This window comes from Dryobates pubescens, chromosome 21 (genome assembly GCF_014839835.1).
Source record: "Dryobates pubescens isolate bDryPub1 chromosome 21, bDryPub1.pri, whole genome shotgun sequence".
Classification (NCBI taxonomy): Eukaryota; Metazoa; Chordata; class Aves; order Piciformes; family Picidae; genus Dryobates; species Dryobates pubescens.
In genome coordinates this window covers 12,230,930-12,249,975 of record NC_071632.1, presented here as the reverse complement: position 1 = coordinate 12,249,975, position 19,046 = coordinate 12,230,930, and the positions used below count along the sequence as shown (strand labels likewise).

Below are 19,046 nucleotides of genomic sequence, written 5' to 3'. Positions count from 1 at the left end.
AGCATGGCAGTTAAGAAGTTACATTTTCTGGAAAATATTACATTCTCATCATATTTTTATTTTACAAGATTTTTACCATTTCTGGAACCATGTCAACATCCATGTCATCAGCTGCAACCCCTGGCCACGTTTCCACAGGACTCTCCATCAAACAGTCTGACAACAGCTGTGTCAGTCTCTCCCATAGTACTTCTTTATGCTTTCTTGACAATTCTTGAAGCAGTTCATTCAAGTCAAAAGGATCAAATGTATTTTTCTGTGAGTGATCAGAAGATACCATACAATTCCATGTCAGTGAACTGGGTTATATTTCACCATCATATTTCCTGAAATCAATGGAATCAATCCTTTTTACCTCAAGGATTAATTTCCATTCTTCTGCAGTTCTAAAGTAGCTTCTAGAAGTTGTACTGCTTCAAAGAATAGCACGAGAAATTCCTGCTGATTAATTCTTTATTGTGAAACAAGAGTACTTATTTTAAGAATGAAGTCTTTGGCCCTTGATACCAGCACTTCTGAACATAAATCACATCCCATAGTATCAACTTCTCTCAAGTGTACTCAGAACTTCATTCCCAATGGAGATAATTCCATACCATTAGCTATAAAGCTCACAAGTGCACAGAATTCAGGTCCTTCATCACATTGTTGCTACCGTTAATATAGATTGATGATGGCTGTTGAAAGAAAATCCTTATGCAAGCTGTGGGTATGTAACAGTACAACCACAGGGACAGCACTACAGATTGGGGACTGCAATCTGCATAGAGCAGTACTCTCTATTCTGTAAGTCTCCCACATCAAAGCCTAACTCCTGGGCACAGTAACCCCACAACTCCCTCTTAAGCTCCATTGAATGGGAGGCCACGATCAGGTGTCACTGAGAGACCAAACTGAACTATTTCCTCAGGAGAACCTTCCTTGCTAGAAGAATTTACCTCAGAGACCCAAAAAGTCTGTTAGTATCAAAGAAGGAAAGGCAATCTGATAGGAAAGGGAATATGCAGAGGAAAGATAAGAAGAAAAAAACAGACAGGGTCATGAGGATAATTTTTGAGAAGTGAAATTTTAACAGAGCAAAATCACTTCAGAGGAAAAAGGGAGAATGTCCATGATCTTGAATTACAAATGTTTTTAGTTTGCAGAGACACTAAAAAACAGGACTCAATAAGCAAGAAAACAGAAGTTGAAGGGAAAAAAAAGAAAAGTATAAAATATTGAAAGAAAGTATTAGGAGGTTCCCAGAAGGGTATGGGAAGAAAGATCCTGTCACATATTTGTAACAGAATTTCTATCCCACTCCACAGCTGGAAACAAATAGAATAAACCAAAGGCCACAGAGGGAGGTCTGTAGCCCTCTACTTCAAACAAACTCAAAAGACAGGATATTAAGATTGTACTGTTTTGAACAAGAAGAATTAATTCATAAGATGATTAAACCTTTCTGATCTTTCCTTACGATGATAAGAGAGAGAATTATTCCAAAACTTATGGGAGAAAAGGATGTCACTGAATGACAGTCATGTCCATGACTCCTAGTTTTCTAAGATACAATGTATTGTCATGAACTGGAACAGGATTTAGTGGAAAAAAATGTGCAGCACCTGTTAAAGATGCTCCATGAGGAGCACCACAATATGGCAATACTTTTAAAAGATTACAAAGGAAAAAGGCAAAAAGCCTAAGGCAAACCATGGACAATTAGCAACCTCCCTGAAGTTTAGATGTGAATGAAACAGAACACTGACAAGAAGGAAAAGGAAAATTAAAAGGGGAAGAGGGGGTGGAAATGAAAGACACTGAAAAAAGTAGTGATGCTAAGAACACAACTTTTCAAGGTTAAAAGGGCAAAATCTAAGGCTAGAGGGCAAATCAAGTGGGGAAAAAACAGCATAAATATATTATAAAAACTAAGGAAAGCAGTCAGGCTCTAACCACACTCTCCTCTTCTTTCTATATTTACATATGCACTTGTAAAGGATAGAATGCACTACCACAGGACCCTCCAGAAAAGTAGTGAAGAACTATTCAAGATCCTAAAATGAGGATCCTCATCCTCATAATGTAAGACAAGAAGTTTAGCTTCCACAGCTTTTCCAGTTGTGTTCTCTTAAGCACAATTTGAACTTAACTTTCCACTGCAATTATTCCAGCACATCTGCAAGTACCAGAGGAATTTTCTGTCCCTACATCATAAACTTTCAGCACTAATGTATTTCATGCACAGGTATCTTGGCTTACTCACAGGTTTCTGAGTATAACGCAAGAAGTCTTCAATTGACTCTTTATGCACAACTTGTAGAAACTCTTCACGTTTCATTGTGGTCTTGATTTTTCTTGCTTTATAAAACAAAACAAAATGTTAGCACAATCATTTTTGGTCTTCCTGAACAATGTGTGAATTTACATTCTTCATCTATATGGTTATAAATGAAAGATGTTTTGCATTCCAAAGTACTTCATTATAGTTTTGCAAGTCAGCATTGAGATTCATAACAGCACAGTCTGCAGTATTGGCATGCTTTCTTTCTAGTTATTTGTTAATCAAGTCTTAAAACAGAAGAGCTTTTTAATATTTTTTTAATTAAGTGTACCCAGGACATATCCCATTTTAGCTCCCCATCATTCCCAATGACCGCAGTTACTTCTATGGAAAGTACTGATGACGACCAGCACACTCTCTCCCTTTCTCTTGTCAAATTAAGACCATGAGAGACAGGCACGGCCCCCTCAGCAGGGAAACCGCTTTACATAGCCATTACTGTGTGAAGCCGTATCTCGGAACGGGGCGGGCGCCGAGCCCGGGCACGGTCCCAGTTCAGCCAGGGGCTGCCCACTCGCCAAGCCACCGCCAGGTCCACGACATGACCCCCCCCTGCAGAACGGGAAGTATGAAGACAGACAGGCCGCTTACCCAGCGCTCCCTTAGAAAGAAATCCTCGTAGATCTACGGGTTACTTTTCCAACAGCGCGCAGCTGCCTGCATATCAGGGAAACAAAACCGGCGACTGTACAGACTGACAGGCGCAAGAGCCGCGCCTCTTCGTATCACTGTCCACAGGAAAATTTGTCCCTACGAACGCTCCACAACCGGAAGAGAAGCCAGTCCCGGGTGCCGCTCCGAGACGGGCGGCAGCCCCTCGGCACCCCCGGCCGCACTCCTCCCAGCCTCACACAGCGGCACAGCCGGCGCCGGGCCCGCCGGCGCGAGCCACCCTAGCTTTCGAATTCTCGCGCGGCGGCCGTTGAGCGCGGGCGAGTGGACGCGCGCGCTGCCGAGCTCCCATCTCGCGAGAGCTCGGCCCTGCCCCTTCCGGCGGGCCGCGGCAGTGCGGGCAAAGCCCCGCCTCCCCCGGCGCTTTCTCGGCGTCCCCGCCACACCCTAGCGGCCCCCGGCGGGTGCGGTGCGGTGCACCGCGCCAGCCCAACACCGGGCTGCCTGCTAAAGCTGCCTTCTGGCGTCTGAGTGGGGCGTGGAGGCGGTCGTGTTGTTCTAAAGGGAACGTTTTCAGTCAGATGCCGTGCGGCTGCTAGCTCCTGCCCGAGGCCACCTATTGTGGAGGGCTGAAGAACAAGCTGCTGTTGGTGGGATGGCAGAAGGAACAGAGGAGTGAGGATGGAGTAGAGGTGCTTGCCAGTAACTCTCCCCGGAGAGGACAGGCTCAGTAAGGGGCCCTTCTGGACAGCTGTAGCCCAGGCATTAGCAAGGAGGTCAGTGCAGGCCATGCTTCCCGCTTGGAAACCCGGCTACATTGAAATGCTACTCGTCTGCTTTCACTTTATAATGAAGGCTGGCTTGCTTACACACATTTCCCTGCAGGGGCATCGGTTACCGGAGGTGGCTGACAGGGAGCAAATCCACCTATCGGCTTACTGTCCTGTAGTTTTAAGTCTCACTGCCTTCAGCCGGGGATAAGACAGTTTAAGTCCGTGCATAGGCTTAAGAAACAGTACGACTTCTCCCAAGTATCTTGAGTAACACGGACGCATGATTCTTAGAAAAGCATTCCTTCTCGCTCACAAAGCTCGCATCAGCCATTTGATTACACTGGTGACTCTCCACCCCCACCCCCAAGAACGTTTGTGGCGGTAACGTTGACAGCTATGCATTTGGTTTTAGTCGTGGTGAGCAGTACATGTATTGCACACTCTTCATCCAAAGCAGTCTACTCGCCTGAATTTATAGGAGACTACATAGGGCAGATGATATTTACACTTTGATAACTAAGGGATTTCTTAATACATTGTGAATGCTGTTTGTTGTGGTGGTGGTGGGTTTTTTTCCTGAGACTTAATTGTCAGTGTGGGGAAACAGGGCTCAGTTCCTCAAATTACGCAGCAGAACTGGCTTTCAAATTTTGTAAGATTCCCTGTTCCATTTGTTTGAGCTCTTCTGCTACCCCAAACTAATCAATAGGTCTCGTTCATTTATATTTTTCAGTTTTGCATTTGCAGTAGCATAGTACTTCTCAGTAGTTCTGTGGTCTGCTCAGAAGAGGTAGGTGCTTAACTGCAATTGTTTACCTTCAGTCTGTGACAACAGTACAGCATCTGCTGCTTTACTGTGCAAACAGTACAACAACCATAATTTTCATAAAACTTCCCACACCTGATTAGAATTTTCTGGATTGTAGTTTTTGAAAACATGAAGGAATAAGTAGTTTAGTAAATACATACATATAAAATTTCATCACTTTTTTAAAGTAGTATTTATACCTTCTTTCGGTTTTTAACCTAGAATCCCTCTCAATCATCCTGCCTCTTACCAGGATCAGTTTATATTCAGAATTAAGAAAGACTTGTCACATTTTCTGCTCTACATATTTGGCTAACAGACTTTTTCTTGGTTTATTTTCTCAAGTTTTTGAGTAAACTATTTACTCGGGTTTTATACAGTTTGAAGGCTATAGGATGAAAAATAGTTTTGTATATGCTTACCTGGTATAAATTCTGCATTACTTAAAAAATGTGCATAACAGATGACTGATGTTACTGAAAAAGATAAAAACAGTTTCAATTTCTGAACCATCAACTGAGTCCACATGAAACTTCTGAAATAAGTGGAATTTAAAACAGTTATATGCCACTGTAAGCACTGTAGGAGAATGGGTTACAAGCTGTAATTGAAACAGTTACCTACCCAAGGCAGGTACAGTATGGCAGAAGAGGTTAGCAGCCAGAAACTCAGCATCTTGAGCAACATAAACTATGCACTGGCAGTTCAGTGTCACTCCTCTCCACCTGAAGCCAAACACAAGCACACCATCATATGTATTTCTATCTAGACAAAGGCCATCTCTCCTTTGAAGTGTGAAAAAGGTAAATTACCAACATCCACCTACAGCAACCAGAGAAGAAGGTTCCAAGAGAGATGATCCCTGGTCAAACACTTGAAATAGCATCAGTCCTCCAGCCCTAATCCCACAGCCCACAGGCACTGACTTCCAGAAGCAGACTACTAAAAGAAGGGAGCATTTTTCTGCTCAACAGTAAAGAAGGATCAAGAGTTAGTGTTCAGACTTTCCTGTTAGGTATTTTGATAAGAGCAAGAAGCCTGTGAAACGGTTTGGTTGAAGGAAGTTCCCCAAGCAGTCATCACACTTGTAGAACAATAAAAACAATATAAAACTATGGAAAGAGACATGTATACATTGTGCTAATGCCTGTCCTTTCTGTATACACTACAAAATTTGGCCATTTTAGATCCCGACTGATGAATGAGTTTAACTTGTCTCCTGTGGACTGAATATGTCATTACTATCTTGATTAGCCTTTCAATTAGATGCTACATTAGTCACCTGGTTCCTGTTTATTTAGTCAGGCACATACTCATTTAGCAAACAAACTAAAACATATTTTAGTTTATAATTCGTGTTGCATAGCAACCACAGAATGATTTTTTTCGTAGTATTGAAACTCAATGCAGATAACAACAGGCTGAGTAACACCAAATTATTCATTTCAAAGGACCAGGCAGGGAAAGCAGAGAGGTAGAATAGTGTTTTGCAGGGTTTTTTTCCACGAATTGTGCATGAACTGCAAGCTAGTAATGAAGCTACAACTCTATTTTCAGTTTTGCTAATGTTCTCCCTTTCAGCAGTACCAAATTACATGCTTCTTTTTGACATATCTGTTCATCTGTTCAAAATAATCTATACTCTGTGATAATAATCTCTTATTTATTATCATTTTCCTGTCAAGTCAAGTTAAGGTAAAAATGAAAAATGGGCCTTCCACACACGGTTGCTGAGCAACAGCAAATAAAGATTTGCTTTTGTGCTGCCGCTTCTTTAGTCTTTATTCTTGTTGGTGGCCTGTATAAAAGATCTCAATTACAAGTGCCTGACACAAGCACATCATAGTTTGGACTATAGCACGTATTCTGTTTGAACCTAAATGACTCAACGTTATAAATGCTTATGTAAAAAGGAACAGGTAGTTCCCTGAGCAGCAGATGCTTTCTGGACACTTAATCTTTTGCATATTTGCAATTGTTATTTTCTAGGTGATAGTTTCTGCTGACATGAGAATTGTTACTCCTCTTTCTTTTCATCGGACTACGTAATAAAATGTGTTATAGTTAATACAGTAGCCACCAAATCTGCTTGTCCTCCAAGGCAGGCTGTTAATAATTTACATGCATTCATTTCCCTTGATTTTTTTTGATCTTCACATACTTTGATAAATAATCCGAACAGCATGGGAGAGAGATGAAGTTTCACACTATTCCACTTCTCCAGATCTCCCCTTGCCTGAAGGTAATCCTGCCAATCATGCCATCCTTTATTCAGAGGCAACTGTCAGCTTTCAATGGTGGTGCGATTAGACCTTGAAACTGCTTATTTCCCTTAAATTATTAATATTAACACAAAACAATTTCAGAGTTTAAGAGATTAAGTAGGAAAAAAACCCCAACCCATTCACTACAGAAGAAAAAAAATGATCCTTGTTAACTGGAACAAAAATAAGGAAATAACATGCACAGAGGGAATGCAAAAGCTTTTCTGCAGAGCCACTCCCTTGGGCAGCTGTGGATGCTGTCAGAGGACCCAACTGCCGCCCCGTGGGAGCTCACCGGTACTGCTTGGGTTAGTCACAGCAAGCCAAATGCAAGGCCTGAAAGCAGTGCAATTTTATTTTGCCTTATTATAAAATATTTATTGCTATTTGCTTTATTTTTGTGCTCTTGCTGTTATTCCTCTTTCCTTACAAGCAGTGTTTCACTCTGCTCGCTATTAGTACCATGAAAATGGCAAGATTTCTGAAGTGCTATAAAGTGTTCACAAAAAGAAATGGCAATAACAATATTTGCATACCTACACCAAGCATCTTCGAGTGCAAAGACATTATTAACACCTTTGTGAATATTATGTATCAATGAGTACATTGATAATACTAGTTTGTCAGTTCATTTGTTCCAGATATAAACCACACCAGTTACATTTGCCATGTCTAGATAACTTTCCCCCTATTAAACAGCTTTCCCCCTATTAAACAGCTTTTAAAGTGTTCTCTCTCCTTTCAGCTTTCACCCCATTCTAGTCTTTATAGATAGAGAAATGAATTGTTTCTGAATTACAAAAATACTGTTGTCATTGGTTCTGCAAGTGCTCTTAGAGGTTTTATTGTGATAGACATGCATCAACTAGAGATGACACCATCTGCTTGTAGGAAACATGAAATTACTGTAAAATATCAGTGAAAATGGTTCACTCATCCATATAAGTTTATATAAATGTCTGTGTGTATTGACATGTATACACAAACACACAACAAACTACATTGCCTGGAGAATACAGCAGCAATTGACTTGTCAGCATTGGCTTTATCAAGGCTGAGATTGGGATGTTTCCCGTGTTTCTGATCCAGACCAGGAGCCTAAGCAGAGCCCATTTCTTACAGGTTGTATATCCAGCTTTCTTCAGGCAAAACTAGCACACAGGGAACTGGGTGAGTGTGGTTCTTGCTCCATGCCATCCCCATACCAGCCCAGGGATTATGTTTGGAGTCAGGCCCTTGGAAGTGTTCACATGTTCACTAGTTCAGACATACTTGTCAATTATGCCTCTTCTGTGAATCAGTTTTAGTATTGCAAGACCTTGTGACAGTGTGATTTGGCAAATATTTTCTGATCATGTCCTTCAGCAAACAAAAGTTGTAACTTTTTTTTTTTTTTCAGTAGAATGTGATCTTTGCCCCTTTTTTCCCCTCTGTGTTTATTGTACTGGTCCACCATGGATTTGTTAAATATTGTAAGTTTCTAGCCTCATGCTTGAACCAACAGTAGAAACAAAGCCAGATGATGTTTTAAATGTGCTGGTCAAAGCCCCTTTCCATGTCTTAAACTGTAAATTCACTTCTGCCTAATTCCAGGCATTTGCACTTAATCTGCTGTGTCAGCAACTCAAGTGAGTTCTATAATCAAATCTAGTCATCTAGGCCAGGTATCTAAGGCACCTAAGGTGAATTGGTGCCAGAGGCACACTAAATTCATGGTGAACTTGGAACCTTAATCTTCACAGAATCACAGAGCAGAAGGTGTTGGAAGGGACCTCTGAAGATCATCTAGTCCACTCCCACCCCTCTAGAGCAGGATCATCTAAGCTCCAGGTTTCCTCAAATCATGGACCAGTTGTTTTACTTCCCAGTGCCTCATGACTAAATGCTTTTACAAAAACATGTTGGCAAATTGAATCTAGGTATTGTTAGTCCCCATTATCAAAAATCAATACCTTCAGTGACACCTGTGTCTCAGGGCAAAGTGGGAGAGCAAAGAGCAGTAGGAAGCATGCCTGTTTTTTCACTGCTTTTAAGCTAGGGTAACTTCAGTCTCCACTCCCAAAGATGCCTAGAGCCCACATCACTTCATTCTTGTACAAGAAACAAAGCGCACAGGCAGCAAAGAAAGACTTTTCAGACTAGAGTCTGCACTACCATCTAGTGGAATATAATGGTGTCTTCAGAAAACAAAGTATGCAGCAAGGAGTATGAATTCAAAAATTTTAAAGGCTCATTGTGGAAGGCAAGGCAAGCAAAATGAAAATGCTTTTATAAAACTTTAAGCAATTTTTATACATTTCAGTAATCTGAGCTTGAAAAAGCATACTGAATTTAAAAACTATGACCTAGACAAAACTTAAGACTGTATCATTTAAGCTTCTTTACAGAAAGCTTCGTATTTTAAACCTTCAATTCCAACTTAACTTACATGCAAATTAACCAATGATTTACCAACTCAACCACCAAGAACCAGCATTGCTACAAATGCCATTCTACAAATCACAAGCAGCCATTTTTATGGTCTTGTCTTCATTACCTTTCATTTCACTTCCATCACCTGGGTGAATGACAGGCCTCGAGGCAATCCAGGCTCTTTGGATGCTGTTGTCACAATTTGTCCAATTTATCCAGCTGGGGTCTGAGCTGGAAGTTACAACAGAGCACCTGTTCAGTGGTTACATTTACATTAGCTCAGAGAACATTTCACGATTCGTGCAAAAACAGGTAAAGGGTCTTACCAATTCTAGGTTGCACCAGGATAACTTGAGCTCAACTTTGAAGCAGCACTAAAAAAAATATGCAAAATACCTGAGGGATTTCAGCCCTTGAAGTATTTCTCCCATGATGAAGTCTGCATGGAACAGTTTTGCAGAATATTCTTTATTCAACTATTAATCCCCGTGAAATGCTTGGTAAGCTGCAGCTGCCAGTCTCCAAGAGCTAGCAGAGTAACATGTTAGCTTGCAAATCCAGACAAAGAATAAAACAACCTTTATTTGAAATTCCGTGCTGGAAAGAACCACCAGCTCCTGAGCACTGGAAACGACAGGGGCAGACAGGATGGCCTCACTTCGGCAGCACCTGAGGAAACAGATATGCTGCAGTCTGCACAAACTGGATCCCACTGGAGGTGACTGGCAGGCAATATTCCCTGCAGATGGTGAGAACAGAGACCATCACCTCTATCACATGAATACAGATGAGAGAACTTTCCTCCCAGAGCTGCTATCTAATCTGGCAGCTAAATTCACTGCGTAACGCTGAAAGGAGTAAGTGGGTTTACTTTGGGTGCTTTGCAGTTTTCAGGTTGTGTCTTTCAGAAGGCGGCTGAGACTACTGCTGAGAGCCTGCCAGGCCTCTGGAATCAATAGGAGAGCATACAGTGCTAGTTAGGGGTTTTGTTGAGGTGTATAAAGACACCATCTGTGATTAAATAACCCAAATCCTTCAACAACCAGCTACATATAGATCTGGGACCATCTGAAGTTTTGGTTCTTCCAAATATCAGTGGTAACATCCAACACTGGGTTTGTCTGGGTGGCTATATAAACAAACTGATTAGAGCACATAGGAAACCAATTTTGTATTCAGCTCCTAGCTGAGAAGATAACGAAAAGAACCATGTAGGTAACTGTATTGGCAAATAGTGATCTTAAATGGAGACTGGATGACCTGGCCAAAGCCAGTTTAAAGAGTAGAGCAAATAATAAGAAAAAGTCTAGACTTGGCTGAGCCCATCAAATTGGTGTCAAATCCATCTGGGGCAGCATCTTGCATAATTACTTCTGCTCTTTAACAAAATCTTCTGAATACATAGGCAGTATTCTTTTGCAGATGCTGATCCAGTCTTGCAGAACTGAAAGAAAGGTTTGATTTTGATCCAAGTCTGGAAAATGCAGACACCTGATCCATCCCGGCACTGTCAGGAAGTGTGCTATCTCAATTTCATCATCCCCCAGCCTGTATCAATATCTAAGATTGCCCTGACCTAGGTGCAGGATCTTGCACTTTGCCTTATTGAACCTCATGAGATTCTCCTCAGCCCACCTCTCCAGCCTGTCCAGGTCCCTCTGGATGGCACCCATCTCATGGATGGCACCACTCAGCTTGGTATCATCTGCAGATTTGCTGAGGGTGCCTCAGTCTCACTGTCAATATCACTGATGAAGATATTGAACAACACTGGTCCCCCATACAGACCCTTGAGGGACACCACTTGTCACCTATCTTCATCTGGACACCAATCCATTGACCTTTGGACGCCAATCATCCAACCAACACCTTGTCCACTGGACAGTCCACCCATCAAATCCATCACTCTTTAGATAATGTCACACCTTGAAACAAGAGAGTCATTATAGGCTATCAGCCATGTCCTGACACATGTTTTGAGACAATAGAGGATTGGGCTATCACAACCATTTATTGAATAAATACATGCATCATAATGTAGAATTACATGAGCCAAAAAGGCAATCTGTACAAAATTGATTACCCTTTGTTCTCATTTCAACTCTCACCATTTGCTGCAGCTCTGATAAAGGATTCAAGACAGAAAATTAAAACTCTTTTACTCCAAATCCAAGTGATATGCATACTGATTTGAGTTCAGTTTATACCACTGCTATAGTCAAGAAAGCTCTTTTCTTGTCGGTGAAGCAGAGGAATGCTAAAAACAGTTTCAATAGTAGAGAACATGTGTTGGTACATACAGGTAACAAAGCTTTTTTTTTAGCCATTTCTTAAACATCTTCATATGTTCATATTTTAAGGCACAGGATAAACAAGATCTACATTAAAAGCTATCAGTCGATATTGAATATGTTGGCTTGATAGTGAGATGCAGTTTTTGCCCAGAGGAGAAATGATGTTCATCCTTCCTACTTCCACATGAATGGACCATTCAGAATTTGGTAACTATGATACAGAGGTTTGTTTCCACTAAGAAAAGAATCAATCTCATCTAGCCAGTCATATTCTGCCCCAAATTCACTCAGGAGAACGTTTCTAAAGAGTCTGGCATCCAGGACTGATTACAGCCAATGGCAAATACTGTTGCTGAATTAGAATGACAGTTCAATCTCTTCATTTTAGATTCCTAAATTCTCTAAAAGCTCTATTAAGAGCCTGCCCCTAATTTTATGTTGTGAGTTATTTTGGAAACCTGTCCCATATACTTCATTGAGTTACTCACTTTGTGCTATCATCTGACATTCACCAAAACACAGCATTATTTTCCGCCTCGAGACTTTGGAAGACAGAATGTGCGAGTTTTTTAAGTGTAGAGTCTTCTGACAGCTTGTCTCCAGACCTCACTTAAGACTTGAAACACAGAATCATTTTAAAAGCTATGGATCAAATTCTAGGGAGTCACTGATCAAGCTGTGCAGCAGAAGTCCTTCCACCTCAGGCCAAACCAAGGCGAAAGACAACAATGCTGTACTGCTGCTCTCAGCCCTCCTTTATTAGCTCAGCTTTCTCCTTCTGCATTTTCACTCTGTGCTAACCAGAATTCTGTGTTTTTCTATTCTTAACATTTTAATGGAGAACTAGCCAAGAAAATATGTACTTCATAATAAATAACATTTTATATGAATAGATGAGCATATATATAGATAGAGAGGTACTCATACATTCCAATATAGAGTGAAGCCTTCAAGTGGAAATGATTTCTTACAAAGAGCCTTTCCCTATTGCCCAGTCCACCAGAATGTAACAGCAGCAAAATTTATAATGCAAGTTTGCTAAAACTGTCTTGTATAAAATGTGGCAATAAGAAGGCCATCACTGTATAGGGGTGTATGCATGCATGTCACACATCTGTGACAATGTTCATGCCAAATTGTGTTTAGACAAACTGAAATGAGTCAATTATTAAACCTGAAAAAAGACAAAAAGCTACATCTATGGTAGGCACTTTGGTATGTCTAGTAATGTAGGCATATTCTACATCTAGAATTAAGGTTCTGTCAGTAATCTTACAATAAAGCTAATTTTAGGAGTTTATTATTCTGCTTTACATTTTTTTCTTGGCTGTGAGATCATTCTAGAATCTTAACTAAATAATATACTTTGTCTGTCTAATTGCATACTTATCCAAGAATGAGGGTGCTGGCTCTGAAAGAGCTGAACTGTTCTCCTGGATTCTTAATGCACATTTTTGTAACAGTCTGAGAAAACTTAACAGAACAAGAAAAATCAGTTCTGAATACAAAAAAAACCTCCCCATATATCATAAAATTAGAGTTATGAACTCAGCTGTGTAGGGCTGATGCTCTCCCTTCAGCTGTCTGCTTTTATCAGTTTGTGCTAATTGTATCACTGCTGTAGTCTTGCAGCAGACTATGGCAATGCTTCAGCAGAATGCCTTTATTTCTCAAGAAATCTGTGTGGACCACTGAAGTGCCATTTTTCATGCACCAAACACATTAAGTAGCAATGAAGCAACCGTAAAGACAGTCACTTTCAACTCCATTTCATACTTTCTTACCTATTGGTGTTCCCTTTTAGTATTACAGAAGATACAGCAGAATATCTTATTAAGCACAGTATTGTATAATAAAAATAACATGTCTCGTATGTATGCCTACTGTATGAACTTACATTTGCAAGCTGATCTGTATACCTTAGAAATCAGTGAAACATGGTAGTAAGGATAGTTCTAAGTGGTTAGAGATTTTGGCTAGAATACAGAAAAATGCATGTCCTCATACCTTCAAAAGGTCCCATGTCTAGTAGTATAGAGTACAGGAATAAATAACAAAATCCAGGTGAACCTGTATAATGAAACCGGACTGTTAACATTTACTCCATTGCATGAAAACTCAGATTCAGAAACTGATTCATGGACCTCATTCTCTATTTATACAGTATTTATAGAATTTTTTTGTTTATGATATTCAATAGTGTGATTTTTTTTTTCAATTATACATTTATATATAAATATTAAAATGTTCTATTTTTGTACATTTGAAGCTAGCCACACTCGGCCAGAAACACAACAAAGTAAAAATGTTGTTCTGCAATTTGTATCTGAGGAATATCACAAAATCATTAAGACCATTGTGCTGCAAAGACCAAAGAGATTCATCTGAAGAAATTAACATGCACTTAGAAGAAAATATCTATATACTTTATCGAATTTTCCTCTGAATTCAAACCAGCATGAAAGAATTATAAAAAATAGTGTCTATTTACATGGTACAGTATACCTTGATGAGATATAAAACAAGGCAAGAAAACAGCAGAACATAATTTTCTCGCTCTCTAATAGGTACAGCCATGATAAAGATCAAGTTAAACACAAAAGGTTACTTTACTGTACTATTGCACATTACAGTAACACCAAAAATGGTTCAGCGAATTAAAATACAAAGTTTAACAACGAGAAAAGCTACGTCTACGTAAAATGGGCCAATGTTACAAAATTATTTGGGATGTGTCTAAGATCTAAATCAGTAAAGCTATAAAAATAATATTGGTACATCTGTGAGGACAGCGCTTGAAAAATATATAAAGGTTGGCAAAATTATGCGTGGGGAATTCCCAGGATCCAAGGGCCTAGCTTGCACCGTGTGGCCTTGTACCATCTTCTGTTAAATCATACCTGAAAATGAAGAAAACACAGGATTTTTTGTTTTGTTTACATTTAGTATGCATTAATAAAACTCTTAAGCACTAGTTATTAGTAAGGAAATATTACACTTACCACTGCGTCCAGCCTTTAGCAAGTTCTTCAGATGCCAGAGGTATTAATAACTGTGGAAAGTTAAATTAGCAATCAATGCATTATGTGTGTCTTTCAGTCAGTGTCTGTCAAAGATCAAATCTGACAGTCCTCTAAACTACACTATAGGTAATGTCATGAATATATTTTACATGCTTAACATCACAACTATCTCCTATATGCTCAGCTTGTAATATAGTTTCAGACTGCTGGTTTTGACCTAAAAACCTGTACCCTTTAGTGACAGGGTAGCACAGCTCACAAACTTAAATTCTGAAGATGGCCTGTCTTGGCAATGGCAGTCAGGTGATGGCCTTATGCTAACAGTGTTCCTGGTAAACAGGAAATTCAAGAATGCTGTTCATCATGAACTGACCACAATTCTGATCTCTCTCAGACTCTACAGAGCTCAAATGTGGCAATTTGCAAGGGTGTAGGAATTTACTATTCTTTCTTCCATGCTCCAGTTCACACATGTAGGAAGTAGTGATAGTGCCTGTGGAACAGTGAAGCTGTAAAGATGTTAGCTGGTTTTGGCATGGGGAACATCTCCAGCAGTTCTTTCTTATGGAATTTATAATCTGGAATTTTAATAACTAAGCATACATTTGTTCTGTGTGCTTGCTTGCCTTTCCAGTTTTGTCTGAACATATGCTGAGATACCACCTGTTTTCACTGGTTATTTTCTTTCTCTGACTGCAGAGTGACCAAGTCTAGTGTGGGTTTCTTTTGTTACTGCAAGCCTCAGAACTCACCATGCCCTAGAAGAGATTACTGCCTCATCTTTTGCATGTCTGTCTCTGCAGTTTGTTCCTTCCTTCAATGAAGTTTGACATCAAACCATCTATAATTTTTAAAAGCTTTTTACCTGAATTAAATCAACACTAACAAGCTCTTATCACCAGAGGATTTTAGTCAGCTATAATAACACAATGTACTAACAAAATTTGCTTGTTGTCAACTTACTTTGCCAAGTAGCCCTTTATCTTTGGATAAGAAGCCACCACTGTTCTTCACTGCTACATCTAGTGTTCTTCTCTGTACTTCAGGCAGGGAAACACTGAAATCAAATCTGAACAGGCAAAGCAATGCTTTTAGAGAGAATTTTGTACCTGAAGTGCAAGTTCAGTTCCTACAGCTAAACAATTGTGATCATAACCAAACCACCCCACCATGCCCAAAAAATGAGGTCTGAGATAAATTAACAAAACCAATCCCTATGCTTTGGCTAAATTTTTTCTTCAATACTGTGATCAATATCAACATCAAATGTGTGAGACTTCTATTACCTTTGTTCTCCAGAAGCCACTGGTAAAGCAAACCAATCAAAAAACCAAAACAAAACACCAAACCAAAAACAAACTAAAGAGAAAAAAAAAAAGGTCAACCACTGACTCAACAGAGAAGAGAATGAAGAATCCTACTATCCTGATGGCTCAGTATCACTATTCTCCAAGAGGGAAAGAGTGCTTATTTTTACTGATCCTCAGTCCTTGGTAACAGAGTTCCTTTTCCTACCATGCACACCAAGGAAACCTACCAACTTTCAACAAAGAATGCACTTTGTTTGCCAGATCTGAAACTTACAGAAAGTGAGGGCAAGAATATATCACAATCTACATCTATTAGGTCACTACAGTTTTTAAGCAGCTTTATTGCTTTGTAATATAATTCACTTGGAAGGGCACAGCAAAACAAATCTGTTACCTGAAACAATCAGGAGACAGCTGCAGTACCAGGAAAACCTACCAGAGCCTCCAACTAATGATTTATAGATTTCCCTTACATAGAATGAACTCTGAAGTATTGCTTTCTCTAGATTAACTTTTTTTCTGTAGAGAAAGTTCTTCTTTATTAATAAAAGTGATGGGTGGGGGAGGGAGGGGTACATGTGTGAGGAGAAACTACCATCATAAAGCTGAGTGCAAACATAAGGATTTTTATGCAATATACTGTTGCACAAACTTGCACAACTTCGAACCTGTGGCTCAGAATACAACTACAAGGAAATTTCCCCACTCCCTGGATGCTAAGAAGTAGACTGACTGAGCAGTTTGATCATGTACAGACACTGGCTGGCCAGTCCTACTGACAAGGCAGTCATCTATCAGACAGGCAATCAAGCCAGTTAGAATCTACATGCATCCTGCCAGGAAGCGATACCAACAATGTGGACCAGCTAAAAGGCAGTCATGTTCTGACCACCTGCCAAAAGAGTGCATGCTGCTTCTTAGCTACCAGCACAAAGGGGCTGTAACTGACATGGAATAAGACAGAAGAGAAGGGTGAAGCGGCTGACAACAGAGTAATTAACGGCTACACAGCTTGGGAAGAGCTATTATAGCACAAGAGAAATCTATGATTGAGTCTGGTGGTGACAACTAGGAGTTTCAGCAGCTCATCCATTCAGGTAAAATGAGAAATTTTGATGTGACAGCTTTGGAATTACATGATATAAAACTAATACATGTAGATTAGAACATACATTTGATCAAACACTGGGTTTAATGTCTTCTTTGACACATGTGTTTTTCTTCTTCCTGATCGTCTCTTATCAGGCAATAAATACATTCGCACGTATGGATCAGATCCTTCTTCTGAAAACGCTATTAGATTTCTGTGAGCAGTGAAAAACAAGGAAAAACACTTAGAATATACATGAGACATCCCCAAATAGAAGTGTCTACAGGATTATCACTTAGTTTAGTACATGAATTGGTTGTGAGATATCCCACACAATGCATAATGCTTAAGATACAGCATGAAGATAACAGCAGTGGAAAAGAAAAAGAAACAAACAAAACGACAAGCAGTGTCTTGGGCAAGGTCAGGTAAAAGGTGAGCAGACAGCAGAGGTGGAAATACAGCATTTCTTAAATTCCAATTAAAAGTTTAGATATGGCTCTGCAAACATCATACATCTTTGTCATTCTATTAAAAAAAAAAACCACAAAAAACCCCAGTCTTTTATCAAGAGACAGCTTTCAGCCTCTGTTGATATAAAGCTATTTAAAATCTGAGAGAAAAATACAAATTCAGAGCAAAAACTTCAAAGTTTTTCCTGACTCTGAATATAGCTCTGTATGGTTTTGTATTTACAGATAATTACAATCAGTGTGTTATTTTGAAAATAACAAAGATCACCTGGACAACCAATTTAAAGAGGTTAGGTTAAGATATGGCAAAGTTTACAAAGAAATCCGCACAGAAATGAGAACTGGTATCTCATGCTCACCTGCAGGAATGCACTACCACAATCAGTTTGTTTCTTTGTGAACTATGACGAATTGTTAGCTGAATCTGTCCTAATGGAGACTGACCCAGGGTTGTTCCACTGCAGGAAAAAGTAGAGTATTACACTTAGTTTTTAAAAGGGATATTTAAAGGAAGACCTAACTGAAATACACTAAGCTGTTTTCCCAAGTATCATGTATCATCCATTAAACTTTTCCCTAGATCACTGTGAAAGAAGAGAGTTACTATACGTTAGCAGGTGCAGAAACTGTCTGAGGTACTGGGAGGAAGCAGAAAAACACAAGAACTGATTTTCAAAAGCAAGGCTCAAACTGCAACAGGAAAACATTACTGAAATGCAAACTAAGCAGTCCTCCTTTGGTTGCACTGACAACATTTTAAATAAATCAGCTTAGATGTGGTGCAAAACCAAGTTACGAACACCGTACTTTTCAAGCTGGCGTAGTCTTTGCCGTAGTTCCTGTGTGGCGATAGGCAGAGATATGTCTGAGGCTATGCTAGGAGTGGGTTCTTTGACCGAGAGGTGGCTGGGAGAGTAAGAGAAATTAGAGGCATGAAGACTGGAGGAACTTCGACTGAGATCTGTTGTCCACTGAGGGCTGGCATTGGGAGGCTGACTTTTTTCAGCTGTATCTGTCTTTTTATCACTATCAGTCACTGGGGAAGCTGGAACAGATTTGTTTGAATCAGGTGGTGGTGAGACAGGAACCTGAGGCTTAAAAGACGATTTTCTTGCATCTTTGGAAACAGATGGCCTTTTCACTTGAGCTGAGTGTTGATGATCTGGAGATCTTGCTTGCTTTTCAAGAGAAAGGACCTAGATATGATAAAAATACATATGTTATATATAATTATATACATATATTACAAACAAATTAATATCTTATAGTATCAAATTTATATTAATAGTCACTATATAATATGAAGTAATAATATAGTATTAATATAAATATAATATAAAAAAGATGAACCAATTTGTTTCTACAAGATTACAAGTTGTTAAGTTCAGATACTACAGCAGGACCAGAAATATTCACACAAAACTCATTCACTCTACAATAAGAAACCTTTTGTACAGCAAAACACAGCTCTATTTTCTTTGTGACAAATGCAGTAACAGAAATTCTCCATTCATTTAGCATTATTCTCCTTGTTACTCCTCCTGCAGCACTCTACACACTTCTGGTGCAAGGGCTATTTACTTTGCAGCTCTAGCCGCCTAGAATGCTATTCTAGATTTTTTACCCTTCTAATCTTTTGAAACTTAATCCTGTATCACAACTTC

The 19,046-nt window shown here is 39.6% G+C and overlaps 2 protein-coding genes across 4 annotated transcripts in view; both read right to left on the bottom strand.

Annotated features, from left to right (window-relative positions):
• Nucleotides 1–2,331, bottom strand: part of NCAPG2 (non-SMC condensin II complex subunit G2) — a 34,308-nt gene extending 31,977 nt beyond the window's left edge. The window contains exons 1-2 of the mRNA XM_009898621.2: nucleotides 2,246–2,331; nucleotides 77–256 (exon numbers count right to left, since the gene is read on the bottom strand). Coding sequence (XP_009896923.2) covers nucleotides 77–256; nucleotides 2,246–2,320 — 255 coding nt within the window. The 5' untranslated portion in view covers nucleotides 2,321–2,331. The remainder of the gene's footprint in view (nucleotides 1–76; nucleotides 257–2,245) is intronic.
• A 9,567-nt stretch (nucleotides 2,332–11,898) lies between these two features.
• ESYT2 (extended synaptotagmin 2) overlaps nucleotides 11,899–19,046 on the bottom strand; it is a 70,988-nt gene continuing 63,840 nt past the window's right edge. For all 3 annotated transcript variants that reach the window (XM_054171498.1, XM_054171499.1, XM_054171500.1), the window contains 6 exons: nucleotides 18,190–18,578; nucleotides 17,742–17,840; nucleotides 16,992–17,123; nucleotides 15,473–15,578; nucleotides 14,489–14,538; nucleotides 11,899–14,386 (listed from right to left, as the gene is read on the bottom strand). In XM_054171498.1, coding sequence (XP_054027473.1) covers nucleotides 14,341–14,386; nucleotides 14,489–14,538; nucleotides 15,473–15,578; nucleotides 16,992–17,123; nucleotides 17,742–17,840; nucleotides 18,190–18,578 — 822 coding nt within the window. In that variant the 3' untranslated portion in view covers nucleotides 11,899–14,340. The remainder of the gene's footprint in view (nucleotides 14,387–14,488; nucleotides 14,539–15,472; nucleotides 15,579–16,991; nucleotides 17,124–17,741; nucleotides 17,841–18,189; nucleotides 18,579–19,046) is intronic.